We start from the raw sequence: 20,707 nt of genomic DNA, 5'->3' as shown, positions 1-20,707 counted from the left end.
AATATTTTTTAGAAGAATAAGCAAAGGTAAAATCACAATTATGGTGCTGTACCTAAAGAGGAAATTTTAAGGTACTATCCTGTGAGAGTTTCCTGTTTTGGTGTCCATCTCTATGAAAGTATATACAAGGATGAAGATGAAGGCCACTACAGGTGTTCAAGAACAGTGGAAACAAGACAGGCTTGCAGTAAGAAACCCACATACAAAAACACAGTTCAGTGTCTAGCTCTACCCACTTCTCTCAAATTTCTTCTAGCTCCACCAGAAAATCAGCCTCATCTGGTAAATGACTGGACAGTCATTGCTCTGTTTTCTGCAGAAGACTAATCTTGTCTCTAATTAAATAGATATCCCTTTATCCTCTCTAAACTAGAAGGCTATCTTTCCAAATTAATCTTTCTTTGCATGAGAAAGACGAACATTGAACACACAGGATGAAGATTCAAACAACAAAGCATCCACGACTAAAATTTTGAAGTTGAGTCTATACAAACTGGACCCAGAAAGAAGCAGAATAAATAATGCAGTGCTAAAATCCTGCATAATTTTTGAAATTCCAAGAAATTAAGCAGGCCTGTTTCCACAGAGTTTGCCTATGCCCAAGGAAGTGACTGAATCACTATCCCTTGGGGTATTTAAAAGACATACAGACACAGCATCTGAGGACATGATCTAGTGGTGGACTTTGCAGTGCAGGGTTAACAGCTGGACTCACTGATCTTAGAGGTCTCTTCCAACCTAAATGATTCTATGATTCTAAACATTTTATCAAGTATTGCATAAAAATATTTAGAAAGAATCTGTACAAAGATGTGCTTCACAGTTCTCAAAAATGAAGAGTAAACCAGTAAGAACCAGAAAGATGAAAATTAAGTGCATGACCTGTCTTGCATGCAAGGGTATATATAATTAATGGAAGCCATAAAAAAAGTTACCATGAATTTCTGTTATTTAAACCACAAAACATGTGACTACACAGGACAACATGGTTTAATAAAATGTAGCATCACTGAAAATCTTTATATCTGAGTATTAATTAAAATCTGGTTACTGCATTTTGCTTTGCTGAGTAGTTGCTACTAAAAAAACCATGAAGTTTTCATAGCTCACACATTTAAGTATTTGCGATATTATACAACTATACAGGATTCAAAGTAAATTAACTAAAGCTATGTCTACATGCTCTGTGTATATATTTGCAAACCTGACATGCAAGATGTAGGGTTTTAAAGGTTTCATTTTTGTAGCTCATATTGCACAAGTACCCCTGGTGCATCCCCTCCTCACCCACAGAATTCTTCAGTGCAGTATTCTTCGTGTTCTGACTTTACTGGTTTGGTTGCCCAACTTTCAAACACTCTATATATTTTTTAATGTTAAAATGTTTTCTGGGTTAAAATTATTTTATGGTTCAAACTCACTGGAAGAAAAACCTGCAGAAAGACAGTTGTCAAAGAAACTTTAAATTCTCCCCATTTTGTATGCAAAAAATGAGAAGAAATAGTAATAGGATTAACATTGCACTTTTGCCTCAAAACGTCCTCGATATCTAAGTAGAATTCCAAAGGCAACTGAAGCTTGGATGCTTTGTAACTTTGCCTGGCATTCTTCCATCGAATTCCTTGTACATCAAATAAAACTATATCACCTGTTATTAAAGCTATTCTATCTGAAAGGATATAGAGATTTCAAGAGTTGTATCGATGTCTGAACACACTTCACAATCTTTCTACCATCTTTCTGATGAAGGACTGTTTTGTTTATAGATAGGCAAGTTGACTCACATGTTCAATTAAATATTTAAACCCATCAATTTCCTTATACTCCTTCTTGCTGTTCTTTTCTACTGTATCTCTCCCTACTACTTTTGCAACTGAAGTAACCTTTAAATGCTTTCCAACAATACTACAAAGATTAAATTCAGTGAGTACAATATATGATTTTTCTCTATCAGCAGCTTCCATTCTACAGCCTTTGTACTTACTGTGAACTCACAAAAGAAGTCATCTGTACATAAATACTCCTATTCAACACACGATGGAAAAGTGATCTCCAATTTTGCTACTTTAAAAATGCCTGGAAATTTTCATTGCCTACAGCAACCACCATTTACTTCACCTCCAAATTCAACACCAGTCTTTATGCATTTTCAGTGTTTTAAAAAATATATATTTTCCCTGTTTTTATCTCAAAGGTACTATCATTAATGAAATTCCATTTTTCCTGTATTTTAATTTAGATGCCATATTAAGAGTTCTCCATTCTGTGAAATTTCAGAATGCTTCAGCTCATCTTCTGCAGTCATAATTAATGTTTTCCTCATATTATTATAATCACATAAATCTTCACATATGTGCTACCTGACAGATCTTCCTTTAAATAAAATAATTTTTTTGTAATGTCTTTATCCAATAAGGTGTCTTACTAAGATTACAGGAGGATGGCCTCTGGAGTTTGTAGGCAAATTAGATGTATATCTCAATGCTCTTCTACCTAAAAACTCCAAATCATGATCCTCAAAGCTCCCCATGCAGACTTCACTCTCCAGTCTGACTGGTGGCATAGACTGCATCTCAGGGAAAGCATTTCAGTTTGGAAATAAAACTTCTGTCTTATTCCTAAGAAGGGAACAGCAAGTTCACAACTATTTTCATTCACTCACCAATACAGTAAGGACAACACTGTCCCTTTCTCAAAACAGGTCTCTCACAGGACACTGGTGGGCAAGACTCAGAGTAGCATCTAATCACCCCATCCATGCAAATGCAGCTAGTGCAGACATTGGGCTTCCAGGACTCAGCTGTCAGAAAAATATCTCCATCATCGTTTTTGCAGTAACTGGGCATGCTCTCATTGCTTGATGGAGGGGGCTGAAGAGTCTCATCTGTAAATATAAAGAGATTAGGTTATTTAACTTGCAGTGGGTAACTTCTCTCAGAGCTCCTTACCAGAAGGTTCACTCTTGAACACAATGGAATTGTTACACATTGCTTCACTACTTCAGAAGAACTGGAAGGACAGAGCCTTATGCCTCTTTAGCTCTTATATGGGATGAAGAGCTCATGATATGCTCTAGCATAATGCTTGTTTAGACCCTTATTGAGTTTACTCAAAAACAAGTAAAGCAAGAAATAAAAAAGAAAAAAAGCTTGGAAAAAGGAGAGCAAGGAGAAAAACAATCACCATCAGAAGCAACCCCTCAGAAAGTGATTCTGCTCTAAATTGCATGGTGTATAGGGATTCATCTCAAACAAGAGAGATTAAATTTTAAATCTAAAACCTGAATCCCATCTTCCACCATGTCAGCCCAAGTTTTTGAATGATGCAAAGTGAAAAGCTATTATGCTGCTGTCACCTTCACTAGAGGCCTTAGATGAGCTAATTATAATCGTTGAGAAACAAATGAAACTTGATCGTGCTTCAGCCTGATGCCAATGGTTTCCTTTAATTCTCATGCCCATCCATGGGGGAGACATATTCCTGCAATGAAGCTGTACCTTAACAGGCTGTGACAGTGGTCACAGGGGTTCTTGGATGAGGCAAGAGATGAGAATGTTGACTCCATGTTCAGAAGGCTTGATTTATTATTTTATGATATATATATATTACACCATAACTATACTAGAAAGAAATAGAAGGAAAAGCTTTCCTCAGAAGGCTAGCTAAGAATCCGAAAGGATGATAACAAAGGCAGCTGGCTTGGACAGAGAGCGAGAGCCAGCTCTGCTGTCACTGGTCACCAAATCCAAACATCCACAGGAGACCAATCATGGATCCACCTGTTGCATTCCACAGCAGCAGAGAAACATTGTTTACATTTTGTTTCTGAGGCATCAGCTCCTCAGAAGGGAAAAAATCCTAAGAAAGGATTTTTAGTGAAAAGATGTCTGCAACAAGAAACAGGACTAAGCAAAAGAGAAGAAAGGATTCATAAGAGCACTGAGATGAGGTTCTCAATCTACCTGCATTAAGCTATGAGACTAAGCTTATTATATAGCCTGTGAGGAAAGATCAGCTCCTCTGAAACAGTATTTTGAAGTAAGCAAATGTTCATTACTAATAACAAAAAAAATATAAGTCAGGAGAACTGGCTACCTTGTTTACATAGGTAAATATTACAAAAAATTACAAAATATTTTGTCAGGAAAAAGCCCCACACCCAAACCCAAACAAATACCGTGTAGCAAAACCTAATGGCAAAAATCAACTTCTATTTTTTCCTAAAGTAAATTTTAAAATTTTGATTTGAATAAAGGCATATTTTTTCGTGAGTTTACATCCAATTCACAGGTTTGTACTAAATTTCCATTGCGATAAACTTCCCCATTTGCTATGTAAAATAGGAATTTATGTTCATTTATAATTGAATATCTTTCCTTGGGGGAAAGCAAATCCTGTTATCTTCTTGACACTGTGAGGCAGTCTAGGAGGAGTCTGGCATGCTTGCCAGGCTGGAATGCTTTGATATTACTCAGCTGCCTTCAAATCACTATCAGAATGACACCATGTGAAGGTAAAAGCAAACGGAGACCAGATTTTGAGACCAAATCCCAAAGAGGCAAGACAGTAATAAAAAGGCTCATAGAAACCAAGCTGTGTAGAAAGAAAAAGAAACAAGCCTGTATCTATCTAACACTTTGATTGCTTTCAAAGTTTCTCTAATCCTGCATGTCTTCATAAAGGAGTGCATATTTCATAAACCTTCCAAGGATTCTGGTTCTTACACAACCCCTACATTATTAGATTGCTTTCAAGATTTTCCAAGTTCAGGGCCACAGCTCCCTTTACACATAAGATCTCTCTTGCACACAGTCAAGTTTTGCACTTGAATTAGAGCACTGCAGGCTGTCACTGCAAACTGCAGGAGAACAAAGGCCCCACGACAACCACCACTGAGCACACACACTGAGCACTCTCACACTGAAACACCAGACGTGCTCAGATCAAGGAAGGGCTCTGATGGCAGCTGGATGTCAGCACGTACCTGGGCACTGTGGGCAGCAGGAGTCCTGCGTGCGGGTGGGGCTCTGGCAGAGCAGGGGTGGGCAGACTTCGGTCTCGCACAGGACACGGCCGCTGTGGCACGTGCACTGTGTGCAAGAGTCAATGTTCCACGTCTCTCCTTCTACAAAGTATTCCCCACCAGGAGCATGGCAGATTGATGGACTGGTGAGCTCTGGCTTTTGCACTATTATTTCATCTGGGAAAAAACAGAATTGGAAGAGAGGCAAAATCAACTGTGAATCTTATAATTAACAACCGTACACAAGGTGAAGAATTTCTGCTATTATTGAAAATACATATATACATTATTCTTAATGAAGCTCTTTTGACTTTATGGCACCTGCATCTCATGAGAAATGGCAAATATATAAGCAGGAAAAAATTTGAGAATCAGTCTGAATAAACACTAGTTAATATAAATCAGAGGTAACTTCAAGCATTCTTGGCATTTCAGAAAAAAACAAACTAACTTGTGATTTGGGAATTCCAAGAGACAATTATCATTTTCTGAAAAATTCTAATGATCAGACAGTTTCTTAACTGCTAAATATTAACTTCAGATACAATTCCTGAAAGGATGGATAAGTGAGCTTCTCCTCTGGGATTTTAGGAAGTCTAGGTAAAGGTTAAGTTTCCCAAAAGATATGTGTCTATATCATCTGTATCATTAGATGCTACACTAGAAAAACAACCAAACAGCCCCCCCCCCCCTCAAAACCCCAACCCACCAGAAAAGAGAAAGCAAAACACAGAATCCCCCCCTCAGCCCCCTAAAAATGTACAAGCACTTAACATCAGTGGAAGTGCTTCATCACTGTTACATTTAAAAAAAAAGTACCTGCCAAATTTGAAAAAAAACCCCATCTGGATATAAAGAAATGTCACAATGTGTAGCTTCATCCTTCCAGTAATTGTATCTCAACAAATGAACCTTGCTTTCTTTGCAAACAATTATTTACATCACCTCTGCAGCCCTGGCTAAAAGATTCACCCTGGCCATTTAGAGAACAAATTTGACCTCTTTCAAGTTAAGGAAGGAACTGAAACTGTTTCCCTTTGTCAGCATGAGTGTCCTCCAGCCTCTGGGGTATTAAAAAAATGGGGGAACTCTTCACTCTTGGTGATTTAAAAGATAAATAAAGAAACCTATTAGGTACCTTGAGTACTTAAGCATTTACCATCAGGAAATAGTTATGCCACCATCTCAGCCTGCTTAAAATCCTTTGAAGCCTATCTCCTACTAGGGACAATAAGGGCAGTAATAGTTGCCTGCCTACCATGCTGGTTGTTTTGGACCTGGAGTAATACCACCAGCTTTTTCCACGCATTATGCATAGATACCACGATGCCTCACACATCATGTTTTTTCAGCTGTGGAAGCCATGAGTTTGAAAGCTACAGGCTTTGAAAGTGAAGCTTCAGGCTTATTAGTGATGTCCTTCAGCCTGAATTCAACCCATTTTATAATAGACAGCTAAGTTAGGTGCCTCTGTTAAGAACTGAACCTCCTCAGGTTTCCTATGCTGTGAATGGAGAAGAAGAAAAAAGTGACTTGCTAATTGTGCTACATCTCTAAACCACTTTCTGAAGGTGCCTCTCACCTACTTCATTATAATGATGCCCAATGTGAACATCATCCTAACCCAAATATCTTGGTTAAGGAGAGAAAAATTAAGTGTACAGCAGCTCCTCTAGGCATTTAGGCAGGCCAAGGCTCACAAAGTGCTTGTGGCTTCTCTCCATGTTTCTAGCACTGCTGTTCCTGTCTGGAGAACGGCGTTTGTGCCCTTTGCTCTATGACACTGCCACGTAGAGGAAACGCCACTCAATTGTGTTTTCATTTCTGTAGAATGATTGGTAGAACTCAAGGAAGCTGACTGTGACTGATCTTAGTCTATTCACAAAGTCCTGTGCTTTTCTTTCAGGGAATTATTTTATCTTTCACCAATTTGCTTATGCCATGCTTTTCCAATTGCTCACATTTATGAACCACATACATGATTCAGCAGCATTTACCTGAAATAAGATTGCTAGTCTGCTGCCTTGTCACTGTTAGATTTTTATTTCAGCTGGAACAATATATTACAAGTTATGCAATGGCATCTTAACTCACCATGGCAAAAGCAATACTAATATTTTCTGAGTCATCTCCTTTGCATTTAACTTTCTGCAAAATCACAGGCCTGTCTTGCTACAGCCAATTACTGTTCCTGATCATAAAAGCACAACCAGATAGCACTGCTGTATAAGTTGCCTACTGCTCCCTCAGCAGCATTGATAATGATGCATCACTGCAACTGAAGTGTCACAAGTGTGCAGCTACATTACCTCAGAAAACAATTGGTCAAACAAATACACACTTTCTACATAGCATGGTTCTGTGGAACAGTAGCAACCAATGGCTTTTAAACCTTACAGGAAACCTTAAGATTTTTACAAGCATTGTGATGATCCATATAAACCTCTTAATATATAGAAACATGATTATAAGGGACATTTTAGCATTCAATATCTTGCTCTGCTGAAAACTAAGTAAATGTGGAATTGAATGTAACTGCATTTTTTTTTTCAGTTTACAAAATGATTTATGAGAGCTGCCACTTCCCTGTGGATGAGTTAAGAGTGCAATTCCAAACCCAGTACCTCAGGACTGCTAATTACTTCAATAATCTTATGGCAGATACATATGAGTGACATGCTCTCAGTCTCACAATTCCAATCTACTTAACACTGTATTCCAATCTACTTAAAGCCATGATATATATTAAACATCATCAGAGGATAATCAATATGTTCAAAATAAAATCAGAATTACATTTCTAACAAATATAAGACCTCAGTGGGGAAAAAACCCCACATTGAGACTAATTTGACCATAGTAATTCCTACCCTTATATATGCCATCTTTAAAATGCTGTGTCTGCCCTAGCATTGTAAGAGTTTACACGAAGTATGACTTTATTTAAACAGAAGCTAGGTGACCAGTGGCTTGAAAGCAGGATTGATGTCAGACACAGAAACCTATGCAGACCCTCTCTCCTAAAGGAATGGACACTGCTGGCTAAGCAACTGCTTTTATAAAAGACACCAACATTGCTGGTGCTCAGAATCAAACGTTGATCTCATCCACAAGAAATGTATAGTGTGAGATAATAGGTTCTGCTAACTTTATTTGACTTTATTTTGACCTTTCTTCCACAAACTGAACATTAGGCTTGTGAATGAATTTACCCAAACTTCCTCTCCATACACAAAGTAACTAGCTGCTGGCCAGCTGAAAGACCAAAATTCCCATTACTCTCATTGGAATGCTCTGAGGTATTCTGCACATGTTCAGTAAATCAAGATGCACGAGTATGCTGACATTAGAATGAAGTCAAGGATGACTCTTGGGGACCTAACAAGAGAACTGCTGGAATTGGAACAAACACCATATATTATAAATTTTGAATCTTGTTTTTTTTATAAGACAAGACTGATGTTAACCTGATCCATATGAAGTACATCATCCCCTACAATACCACACAAATCATTGTGAAAAGGCTGAAAGAGAGAGACCCTTTGGAATCTTCCATCTTTCTGGGGACTGACTGATTTTTCCAGTTACCACAAGGTGTGAACTGGCTTGGAGATCACCATTTGTCTAAGCAATCTAAAGAGATTGGTTATCTTAGGTCACTGGGAGGATGCACTGTTCTCTGTCACTTTCAGAAAGAGGATCTGTTTATTTTGCCCCTAGGATTTCCTGTTCTTAACAAAGTATTAGAAAAAGTTCATAATTGCTTATATCCTGCCAATACTGTCTTGCTGCTCTCTATTTATAGAGGCTTCATGAGCCTCATTGTTCTTACTCCTACCATGAGTCTCAATAGTCATAGACAATATTACTGTATTACAAATTAATCTACTTAGCACATAAAATTCTGTAAGAATAAGTCTGAAAACAGAGGGCATTAATCTTACATTCTACCCATACTTCTTCATAGATGTTTCTCATATTACTAAAACGATATTGGAATGCAACATAAACTGTACTTGCCCTTTCCACTCAAAGTATTGAAATAATCTACTGCTGGTGGCATAGGAGCCTTCCTCAGAACACAGAATCACAATGTTCAATTACTTAAGACATCTGTTTGTGTACATCTTTGAGGGGTTGTACAACACACATTTTAATAAAACTCCACTTCAAAATCAAAAATGAAAATGTAATGGCCTATTACAATACTTGCTATTATAGGTAACAAACTAGAAACTTTCACTTTTACTAGTTTAAAGATTCCAATGTGTCAAAGATTAACATGTTAGGACCCACAACTTGCATATGCTTTAAATATGTAAGTTCCCATCTTCCACAGCTGAGAACTTAATGACAGCAACTCATCATGTTATATTAGAGCATAGAAACCTTCATCTCTGCCTGCTACTGAAGTATGTGTGAGATTACTCTAATGTATTAAGAAACAGAACACAAGTGAAATGAAACTTGATTACGAAGCATGAGGAAGAGACCTTGTGTTACCTGGACACGATGGGCAGCACTGCCCTGGATGAATGGTGGGGTTGGCACAGCTGGGCACGGGGCAGGTGATCAAGGCGCACATTTCCCGCCCGTTGTGGCAGTAACATTCCCTGCAGCCGTCGTGCCAGCTCTCCTCGTTCTCGTGCCGCCGCCCATCCATGGACAGGCAGGAGCCTGTTTTAACAGGAGGCATAAGGGAAGCTGTTGCCTCTGCAAAAACCAAAGAAAAATGAGGTGTCCTGATAAGCATCTGTTGGTTAGGAAGAAACACCAACTTCGTGACTGGATTGCATTTATTTTTAAAGCACAAATTAGACCAAGTAAATAACAGTCCTATCATTTACACTTAAAAGAACACACGGGAAACAATTAAAAGGTACACTGAAAGGGGCAATAGGATGTCCTGTAGTATTTCCTTGGAAAATATAATCACTTTCTTCTGATGAACCTATACTTTTTTAATCAACCAGAAATGTAGTAGTGTCTAAATAATGTAAGAAAAAGGAGAAATGCAATAGAGGGAAATAGCACATAGTATAAAGCATATTTAAAATGAAATATTTAAATATCATAGCACATTAGATTATCTATAATGTATCTGAGAGCAAGTAGAATATAAGAACATTTAAATGACCTATGGATAGTCTTGCAAATGATAAAAAATTGCAATCAGGTGCTAACAGGGTAATGGTAGATACTGGAAACATGCCATAAAGTACTTCCTGTGAGAAATTATTTGTTTATATTACTACAATAAATGAGATATTTGGAAGAGAAAGATGAGAATTTCATCCCTCATTTCTTTTAGCTTTTACTGAGATGAGAATACAGTAGCTTAGACTGTGGTATTACTTGCATTCTGTCAGAAAACACAAGCAGTTGGTCCAGGGAGGATAAAGTTTCATTTGTATCTTAACGGGTATTTAAGTGCTGCAGGATTCAGCATCAATATATTCTTTGTTAATCAGCAGAATGAATTTAGAGCCAAACACTCCCTCATCCACATCACTACTATGATGAAGGATGCAGGAGCAGTTTGTCAGTGAACTGACTTGTTTTCAGTGGTATGCCAACCATGTTCTGCTGACATACATATAACATCATTTGTACTAAGCTCTTAATTAATTTTCTTTTAAAAAAGGATAATGTATGAGAAGCAGTAATGTTTACATGTAATTTTAGGAAGCACTCAGCTTTTTTGCTTGTTAGTTTTTTGGTTGGTTGGGGTGTTTTTTGGTGGGTTTTTTTTGTTTTTTGCACACTAGTATGTAGGTCAGCACTTCAGCTGTGGCAGATCTATCAAAGATGATTTCACAAGCAGATGGTACAAAGTTAGTTTGAGGCACATTATCAGAATAGAAAGCCAATGCACAGAAGTTACATTAGTACACCATTTTGTGAACTAAACAAAAATGCTGCATAAGGATAAAATACTTTGAACAGACTTCATCCTGGAGCATGAACAGAAATACTGTGAAAAAACTTAAATTCAGTTACTATACTTTCATAATTTAGCATCAAAGTATTTAAATTATGATTTGAATTATTATCGCTGGAATATTGTTCTATATTAAAATAATTTTTGACACTCAGAAGTCCTACATAGTAAGACTTTGCTTATTTAGCAAGGGAAAAGGGTTTCTGAAGCAATCAGATTTTTTCCTAAAATATTCTAAAGTACACTCCATAATTTGGAGAAACATACCTAAGTGGGTACTCAAAATTAAGTTCACAAACTGAGATTGTAATTAAAATTGGAAAGTGAAAACAATCAGTACAAAAGCTAATATTTGAAAAAATCCAATGTGTAAATGCAAAATGGGAGTAATTAGCTAACTAGAAGTATCTTTGAAATGATCTGAGATACAGCAGTTCACAAGGAAAGAAAGTGTGCAATGTGACACCACTGCAGAAGAGTCAAGGTCAATATAAGACACAAGTACAGGAGCACTGTAAATTTAAATACAGCACTACTACTTCTACTAGTCTGAAGATTTTCTATGGCTAAAGCACAGTATCAAAGTTTTGAACAGTGATGAGAAACTGCAGTAACTGGGTTTGTTTGACTTAGAAAACCTTTTCCCACCCAAAAAATGTTTACAAGCCTGCATTTGTAACCCTTTAAATATTGCAAGAATTCTAAAGGGAATGGTGCTTAGTTGCTCCACATGTCTGCTAAGCTCAGGACAACAAGTAACCAGTTCAATATGTATAAGATGAGACACTAATTTTAGAAAATTCATTTTAAAATGTCATATGTTTCTAACCACAGGACAACACTATTTTAGAAATGTTTGGTTTATTCTCTTTCTGTTTTGTTGTGGTTTTTTGTGTCTTTTGAAAGTGGAGATTCTTAATAAATTAAATCTTAGACAAACATCTGTCAAGGATTATCCAGATACACCCTATTTCATGCATGAGTAAAGAAGTGGGCTCTCAGTTTGTCAGATACTACTCCAGCCTGTACTTCTATGGTTCTATTAATCCTAGCACAAACTATTTCTGGCAGAAGCAATTTAGAAAGTGGAGCTAATTCACAGGCAGGCGATTTACCCAACCCTTCCTCTAAGTTAAGGATTCTCGGTCAAAATTTTAACAAGGACTCACATTTTCCCCAGAACATACTGGTAATTGTTCCAATCATTCTTTGACAAAACTGCAAATGAAGGGATGTTGAAGTGCTATGCTTATGGCTTGGTATCTTTATGATCATGACAACAGTCATACTTAGAGATGGATCAAGTTAATTTCACTAAATAATTGTGCACATTTTAAAATCCATACTTGTTAAGGAGAGCACTTAAAAGTGTGCATACACATAATTAGTGACCAAAGTTTATAGTCTGGGAGGCAATTATGGTACATCTAAGGAAACACTTTGTGTGTATTTAGTCACAGCATTATGACAATCAGGAAAAGTGTTCTGATTGTGATCCAAATGACAAACTGAGTAATAAGAATTATCGCAATGGGACACCATTCAGCAGTTACCCTTTCTTATTTAATTTTTAAAACTTTAATTTATGGTAAAAGTCATACAATGCAGCTTATGTCAATGAAATCTCTGCTTCTCACATCTGCAAAATATGTTTATAACATTCAACTTTTATTTTGCTAGAAGTCTGAAAGTTTCTTAAACTGTCTGCTTTGTAAAATATTATATAGAAAAAAGATAGTGTTGGATATTTTTGATTCAAATAATTGCATGTTTGCCTTCAACTACGGGAGAGTGACTTGAAGAATTCATATATTTCTACCAGTGCTTTGTTCCCATAGTTTGTTCTTTTACATTTTGTTGGTTTTTTTTTTTTTTTTTTTAATGCAGAAGAAATAGTGAGAAGTTGAGAATAGGGTCATTGGACAAAGCAATGGAAAGTAATAAAACTTACTTGACTACTCAAACCACACAAGTAAGAGTCAAAGATAATAAGCATGAAAAAGCAGTTAGGATGAGAGAGAAACTGAGCAAAACCAAAAAGTTATGAAATGCAACACATGGAGATGAACAATGAAGGAAGTCTGATACCCAGATTAATTGAGAACATAACCTGAAAATATTGTAAGGAAGAGAGATGCTGAAAGCAGCACAAGTATATGGCAGACAGCAAATGAACATCTGATCTCAAGGTCCATCTTGAACTTGGTGGTTATAGGTTGGGGATGTGGCATGTGTGAAATTTTTAGCTTAAGAACACCAAGTCCTTTCTCCCGGGCAGCTGTTCTCTCTACTCATTGTTCATTAAGATTGCCTGAAAAGCATCCAAGAAACAGCACTCCAATTTTATGTGATACACTGGATATTTATCAAATCCAGCACTTCTTTGTAAAGAAAAGGCAATGGTGAAAAAGGCAAGATGAACATCACTACTGAAAAAAATGCCCTAAATTTCCTCATTAGTAGTAGTTGCTTATTAAGAGCCTGATCCACTTTTTATTAATGATAACAAACGTTTTGTGACTTTGCAGTGGGAGATAAAAGCAGAGCTGAAGCTTTCTGTTGAAGCCCAGATGAATAGATAATAACAAACACCACAAAACAATACATTTCTTTGAGCAATGTTGAAGTGGTTCCCCCCCAGTTACCATATTTCAATTTGTAAATATCCTGTGCAGTGTTGCTTTTCTTTCACCCTGGTTTCCACCTGCTTTGCAAACAAGTTGTAGTTAGAGGTGGTAATGCAGGGGCACGTACCTCTGCACTTGCAGATAACACAGCCATGACTGTTCTGCTGGAAGCCCAATGGACAGATTTTACCACAAGGCAGGTTGGGGCACTTCTTACACCGACAGATTTCACAGCCATGCTTGTTCTTCCTAGATGAGCAAAATGAGTTGCAAAATGTCAGCAAGTCACTTTAAATATCTACATCTTTAAAGCAAGAGCATCCCCCCTAAAAATGACTGATGAGCAAAGAAAATTATTGATACTTGTCACCTTTAGATACAGTGGTTTTATGGACTGTACAAGCTTTATGGGCTCCATCCCTGGCATACCCTCCCTCCATTCAGTGGATCCTATGCTCAATGTTTCCTTGTCTTTTTTCACAAAGGCAGATAACACTACTCAAGCTTTTGGCACAGATGTACAAAAACAAAGAACAGACATGGGAACTTATAGAAAATGATCTAGCAGGATAGAGGAGAAATAAATGATGTAAATCTCTAGAAAGCCTGGCTTCAAGCTGTAGAAAACTTTATCTAATTTTTAGTTAAAAGGCTGAGAATAACGAATTGCAATACAGTAGAGTGGAGAATGAAGACTTTATGTATTCCTATCCCATCAAAAGGAATGCTTCTTTCCATTATTGTGCAGAGCTTTTAAACAGTGAGCTTTATCTAGCAGATTTTTTCAGACAATTATGAAAAGGTTTTTGTTTCTTTAAAGATGCACCAACTCAATATTTCCAATTACTAACTTGTAACAATCTTAAAAAAAGGTCATAAATATGATGATTAATCCCTAACTGCTCACTCTCTAATATACTTGTCTTTTAATATTTCTTTCTTTTGTGTCCTATTTGTGGCTAAATGTTTACATTAAAATAGAGATTTGTCCTCCATTACATCCCATGTTTTTAATGAGCACAACACACCTGGAAGTCAAATACCTGGTGCTTTATAAAAGAATTTGGCACAGTAGCAGTAAACTGAACAAATATGCTATACAACCACAAATCTAAATAATTTTCACACCAAAGTAAAACTCGAAGTGAAATGATCCTAAAGCAGTCCTTGACACAACTTTAGCCCTTTATATTACAAATAGTTCCATATGAAGATATCTTTAAATGTTATTAATTTCATTCAGTGTAATTTTTCATGTATTTTGTAGAAAATGACAAGATTAGAGTGCTCATTTCCAATTTCTAAAAAATCATCTGAAGACTTTGTTAAACATTAATTATTTAAAAATATCAGCCATTGTGCATAATAAAATTATATTCTGGATGTAAGCCCATAATTTAAATTGAAAACTATTCTCCAAATAATGTGAAACGGTTTAAAGTTCATATATTTTTCAGGTGCACAAAATTGTATGGGAAAAATCATCCCAAAGACAGAGTTCCTGAAAACACTGGTATCAGCTTGAAATCAACTCGTTTTTAAAACACCTTAATCTTACAACTACCATACTATGCTCATTAAAATGTGCTGTCATTTTTAAAGTGCTTTTGCTATATAATTCACAGAGATTTTCTAATAAAACTGTTTAGCATACACTTGAATGAAAAAAAAAAAAAGAAAAAGAGTGTGGTTCAGCTCATCTAAGTAAAAAAAATTACATACATGAATTGTAATTATGCTCTGTAGGTCAATGTATTAAACTCATGATACATAAAGAATAAAATTACTGCTCTTTACAGGATTCGTTTTCTGTAACTTCCCTCTGGTTCTACTTTCTCTCACTTGCAAAACTGACAGTAAGTCTCAGCCAGTCCTGAAGTCAACATGCCTGATGATAATTTTATTGACTCCTTAATTTAAAATCCCTTGTTTTCCTCTCTCATTTACTATTCAGTGTACTAAGAGGACACACCACAGTAAAAATGGCTATTAAAAAGGCTGCAACATTTATGAACAAGGGCCAAAGAGAACTCTAAAATGAAGCAGAAATTTAAGTATTACTATCAAAAACTACGAGTTGCAAAAAATAGAAAAATTTGAATGTTATCTGAAGATCTGCTGTCATGAGGTAGAAATTAAAGTATTGTGAAAAGCAGGCAGTGACATGGAATGAACCCATACAAAATATAATTTACTGGTAAAATATATAGAGATATATAGAGACACCACTCAAACTAACTACTAAGAAACTTCTGCAACAAAAGACCCACTCAGTTTTCATCACCTGTTTCACAACCATAAATATTTACTTTTATGGAAAAAGAAGTCTACCACAAATACAGATTTTGAATGCATTTACAAAAACATAGATAAGATATAGTACTATTCTTCACAAATCCTGCAATTAACAAAAATGTCTTACTAAAACTAGTCTGCTGTCATATCAAGATTAAAAGAAACTTGAAATATTAGATAATAATTTGAGTAAAATAAATGGGCTATAAAATAGAAGTTCCTCAAAACATGCCAAAAGAATTTCAAAATGCTACATGTAAGAGATATTACTTGTAAGTAGCTTTCTCATCTTGTTTGTCAAATTCTTCAACAATTTAACACTGCTTTCCCTTTATAATCTGCTGTTTTTTTGAGGTTCCGTTTCTAAATGTGTTGATCAAAATCCATTTTGAAGAACACTGCACTCCCACATCCGTAACGCCGTTTCTATTTTCCTACCACCCTGCTATGCCCCAAGCAAAGCCAAGTGGATACGCCTGGACTTTTGCGTGTTTCCCGCAGACGGGGGTTGCATGAAGCGTGCTTTCGGGATGAGAATACGTACAAGTATCCAAAGGGACAGTACTTGTCACATACAATGGGTTTGCACTTCTTGGGCCGCGGCCGGCACTGACAGATCTCACAGTTGTGGGCGTCAGTCTGGAAGCCGAAGGAGCAGTCCAAGGAACAGCCCGCAATGAGGCCGGTGCACAGCTCCTCCCCTGCAAGGACACACACAGCTCATCACAACATGAACACTGCTTATACAAACATGTCCTCAGCACAATAAACCTTCTGCTCCCTCTCACTTTGTCACCTTCGTAATACTGCTAGGCCTTACCTTCGGACTGTCCTGTTTTTAAAATATTTGACAGAATTCTGCAGTAACAACCCAAACTGTATGAGCAGACACTACAGGATTCTTCAGCTCCTGTCAGCATCTTGGGGAGTACGACCTGGTACCACAAACTAACATGGTTTTATGAACAGATGCACAGCCAATGGAGTCCAACACCCGTCTCTCCATTCGCTTATAATAACACATCTAAAATAACATATAACAGCCACACACTATGTGGGTTTAGTAGGCTTTTGTTCAATATAGATAATCTTTACTTATCTTCTACTTATTTAAAGTAAGTACTGAAAGGGTGGGATATATTAAAAACTTTTATTTTTTATGCTGTTTGCTGTCAACTCGATTAAGATCTGCTTTTTAAAAATATAACTGCAATACCCTAAGATGTGACTGAAGCTTAAAGATGCGAGACTAAAAGATCTGTTTCTTGAAATCCAGTACCAAGTTTTCTGCCTCTTGTGGTGGCATAAGGAAGATGTTGAACTGCTGGCATTCAATTTTTCTAGTACAGAGATAAATAAAGGTCATTATATCCCCTCATTGCAATTTACTATTTTGAGATTGATTAGTTTCTTTTTGCTTTTCTAGAAAGACCACTCTTAACATATTTTGGGATACAATGTTCTTTTATTGGTTGCAGAGGTGAGAGGAAACAGAATTATGGGGTGTTTTACACTAAGGATGCAAAACACAAGGGAAAGAAATGCCTATTATTACAATAGCCAAAGTAAGATCAAAATAGAAAAAGAGGGACATATAATTAAGATTCTTCAATTGAAGAATATGATGGGTGATATCCAAAGGCCTGACTTCAAGAGTGATATTTATATAAAGGATGGCTGATCTCTAGCTGGAACTTCCACACCACTACGAAGTATTGGCTGGACAGAGGTCAGCTGAAGATTATTCTTCCAGATGTGCTCCTCATTTGAGACCTGAAGACCCCTTTCCTTTAGGGGGATGAACATTTAAGGACATGGTTTTTTCAAAGAGGAGATCAATTATTAATAGTGACTTATTCTCTAAAATGGCAATTTACTGAAGGAAAACTACAGAAGGAATCTTGCTTTACTTAAATGCTTCTCCTTCTGTTTTTGTAATGTTGTATTTAAGATTCCAAAATATTGACTTAACCAGATGTGGCTAAGCCAAGTGTTTCCTTATCTATTCTACCCAGTTAATGCTCACTTGGTAAAGAAGGCATTTGTTCCTTACTGTGTCAGAATGAGACCAAAACCTCAGAAAAAAATCAGCAAATCCACTGCCTATTTCTGAGGTGGAATTTGGGTATGCAAGTGCAGAATATCATAACAGTCTCCTTATTCCAAACAACAGAGCTCAGTTTAAATAGGATGAATACAATCAGGGTCATGGCTCTCACCTCTCCCCTTTTATGCAAATTTGGTGTCTAAAGCAAAAAGGGAGTGCAAGTTTGGGTTTGCTTTTGCCATTCAGAATACAGAAAAAAAATGCCAGATCCTTTCATAACCGCTAGAGATTGTGTCTGGAAGCAGAGAATCAATACCACAAGATTTAAGCTTTTACTCTTGGTCCGATCTAACCTTTGCACAGCAACTGTAGCCCTGGTTTTAGGTTCTTGCTTTAGAGAGAAACACATACACAAAGATGTAAAACATGAAGTTTTACACATTTCTGGAGGATTAAGTCAGGCTGATCTACAAAGAATACTAATCTTTTTAATATGTAGTCACTAATGCTGATTTTAAAACATTATAATGCAGAGGAAACTTTGATATTCCTCTCTGGTAAAGAGTGAGTTATGTGTAATACATAGACTTTTTTTGAAGCAAGTCAAAATAATGAGAAATTGTTTTTCATTTATGAGCTTTTATACTGGGATGTTTGTACAGGATTATTCCCTAGCATCACACAGTGATAATAAAATTAACTAAACTTTTCATCATGCAAGACTTTAAAGGGTAGTCACAATTTTTAAAGCTAGGCTTGAACTTTATAAAGAATTTATGGAGAAGGATAGGATAGGATAGGATAGGATAGGATAGGATAGGATAGGATAGGATAGGATAGGATAGGATAGGATAGGATAGGATAGGATAGGATAGGATGGAAGGATGTCTCTAAAAATAATTAAGTCCAGTTATGACCTTTGATATAATGTAAGTTATGACCAACTCCTGCAGATGCTCAGAACTAATCTAAGCAGAGAATAACCTGGAAATGCACAGGTTGAAGTGAGCAGAACCATTCCTTTTCTGAAGCATACTTTGTCAGGGAAATGAAATGTTTACATGGTTGTCTATAGACAGTAGGATCATGAAGACAGGTGAAGAAAAAAGGTACACATGCAAAGGCATGGGAGAAATAAATAGGTATATTAAAAAGGTAAAATGAAGAGCTGGAAAAAACAATTTTAAAAAAATCTCAAAAAAAAAAAAAAAAGAAGAACTTTTTTTTTACTTGGCATATTTCTTTATTTTATTTGTATCCAGATTATCTGTTAAGGAGAGGTATCAAAATACAACATCCAGGTTTGACCATGAAGATATAGAAGATGGCAAAATAATGACGACTCAGAGTCCCACAGCCAAATACTTTGTTTTCAGTCTTCTATTCTGCTCTGATTTGGCTAGTGAAACTGATTTTCAGAGGCGAAAAAGAAGTTTGTTACATGTAAAGTTAATATACTTTATTAAAAGGCTCAGGGTGTCTAAGGGCAGTGCTACAAAGCAGGAAGACATCCCGAGTGTCTCATCCCAAGTAGCTTATGATGTTAAATATACTTAAAACTCAAATAGTCAGCTGACATACTAACTAGGAGATCCAGTCTCGAAGCAATATCCTCCTTGCTTAATCCTTTCCATAGTGAGTTATCCTCAAAAGAATTTTCACTTTGTAAGTGGCCAAGAAAGAAAAGCACTTCAGAACCTTGAGGTGGGTGACTAATAATCACCATTGCCTCCCAGGAACAGACAAACAGCATATGAGAAATCATCAAAAGTCTGACTATGTCAAGCATAAAGGGAAACTTTGCTGAAGTCAGTGCAGACGACTGTTAATGTATAAACTTTCCAGTGTTATGTCAATGTTATGTATGAGGTGATTAGGATAATCTCCAAAGACCTCTGCTCACAGTCTTTCAAATAAGATGCTGAAAATTAAATTCTGCTAAGATGCTCTTTACTGAAATTAACATGTTATTGCACTTAAATTTCTGATAGTATGACAGTACAAACTGTGGAAATAGATTTTAAATAGTTTTGAAAAAAAATCTTTATGAAGAAATGTAGTGTTATGAAACTAAGGATGTGAATTCTGGTCTGCTTTCTGAATTTACATCTAATTTTCTAAATGTCACCTATTAAAACATTATTAAAAACATGACAACAGCAGGCAGTCTCTAAATGAAGTACCATCTGGTACAGAGTTTATGTCCACTGTACAGGCCTGATGAAAAGCACAGTCCAGCATTTTAAGCCAGGTATTTTTTCCAGAAAATTAAGTGAATCACCAATGTCACAAAGCAAAGCATAGCTATCAGAGAAAGAAAGAAGAGAAAAAGATTGCAAACCTAAATATTCATATGTATACAACTGTCATCCTAACAATTTTCTATAGCCTTAGCTATTGTTTTAAATTTATCACTACTAAAAGAATGACGAATTCATTATGAAAAGATAGGTAAAACTAGAATTTTTGCTAAGGTTTTGCATTTCAAGTGACACTAAGGAACAAGAACTAGTTCACTAGTTCATGAAAGTCAACTGCAATGAACTGAGGAAATCTATTATGACAAAATGGTAGGAGAGTAATTGTTTGAGGATGTTTTGCACCTCTGCTTAGATAAATTTCATGAGGAAACTGAATCCCAAATCATGAATGTATTTGCAGAGAAAAGATCCAGCCCTACCTGATCTAATAATTGCTTCAAAAGTGTATCAGGGCAACCAGACAGACTGCAGTGAGGATACAGCAAACATTTTAAAAGCTAATGCAGAAGAAAA

The 20,707-nt window shown here is 36.4% G+C and overlaps 1 protein-coding gene across 1 annotated transcript in view; it reads right to left on the bottom strand.

Moving 5' to 3' along the window:
* Positions 1–20,707, bottom strand: part of CRIM1 (cysteine rich transmembrane BMP regulator 1) — a 174,367-nt gene that overhangs the window by 8,550 nt on the left and 145,110 nt on the right. Inside the window, exons 9-13 of the mRNA XM_058021151.1 lie at positions 16,431–16,587; positions 13,719–13,840; positions 9,527–9,736; positions 4,985–5,200; positions 2,663–2,884 (exon numbers count right to left, since the gene is read on the bottom strand). Of these exons, the coding sequence (XP_057877134.1) occupies positions 2,663–2,884; positions 4,985–5,200; positions 9,527–9,736; positions 13,719–13,840; positions 16,431–16,587 (927 nt within the window). The remainder of the gene's footprint in view (positions 1–2,662; positions 2,885–4,984; positions 5,201–9,526; positions 9,737–13,718; positions 13,841–16,430; positions 16,588–20,707) is intronic.

Source organism: Melospiza georgiana, chromosome 3, assembly GCF_028018845.1.
Source record: "Melospiza georgiana isolate bMelGeo1 chromosome 3, bMelGeo1.pri, whole genome shotgun sequence".
Classification (NCBI taxonomy): Eukaryota; Metazoa; Chordata; class Aves; order Passeriformes; family Passerellidae; genus Melospiza; species Melospiza georgiana.
Note: the sequence above shows the minus strand (reverse complement) of the source record. Positions and strands in the feature narration are given on the sequence as shown.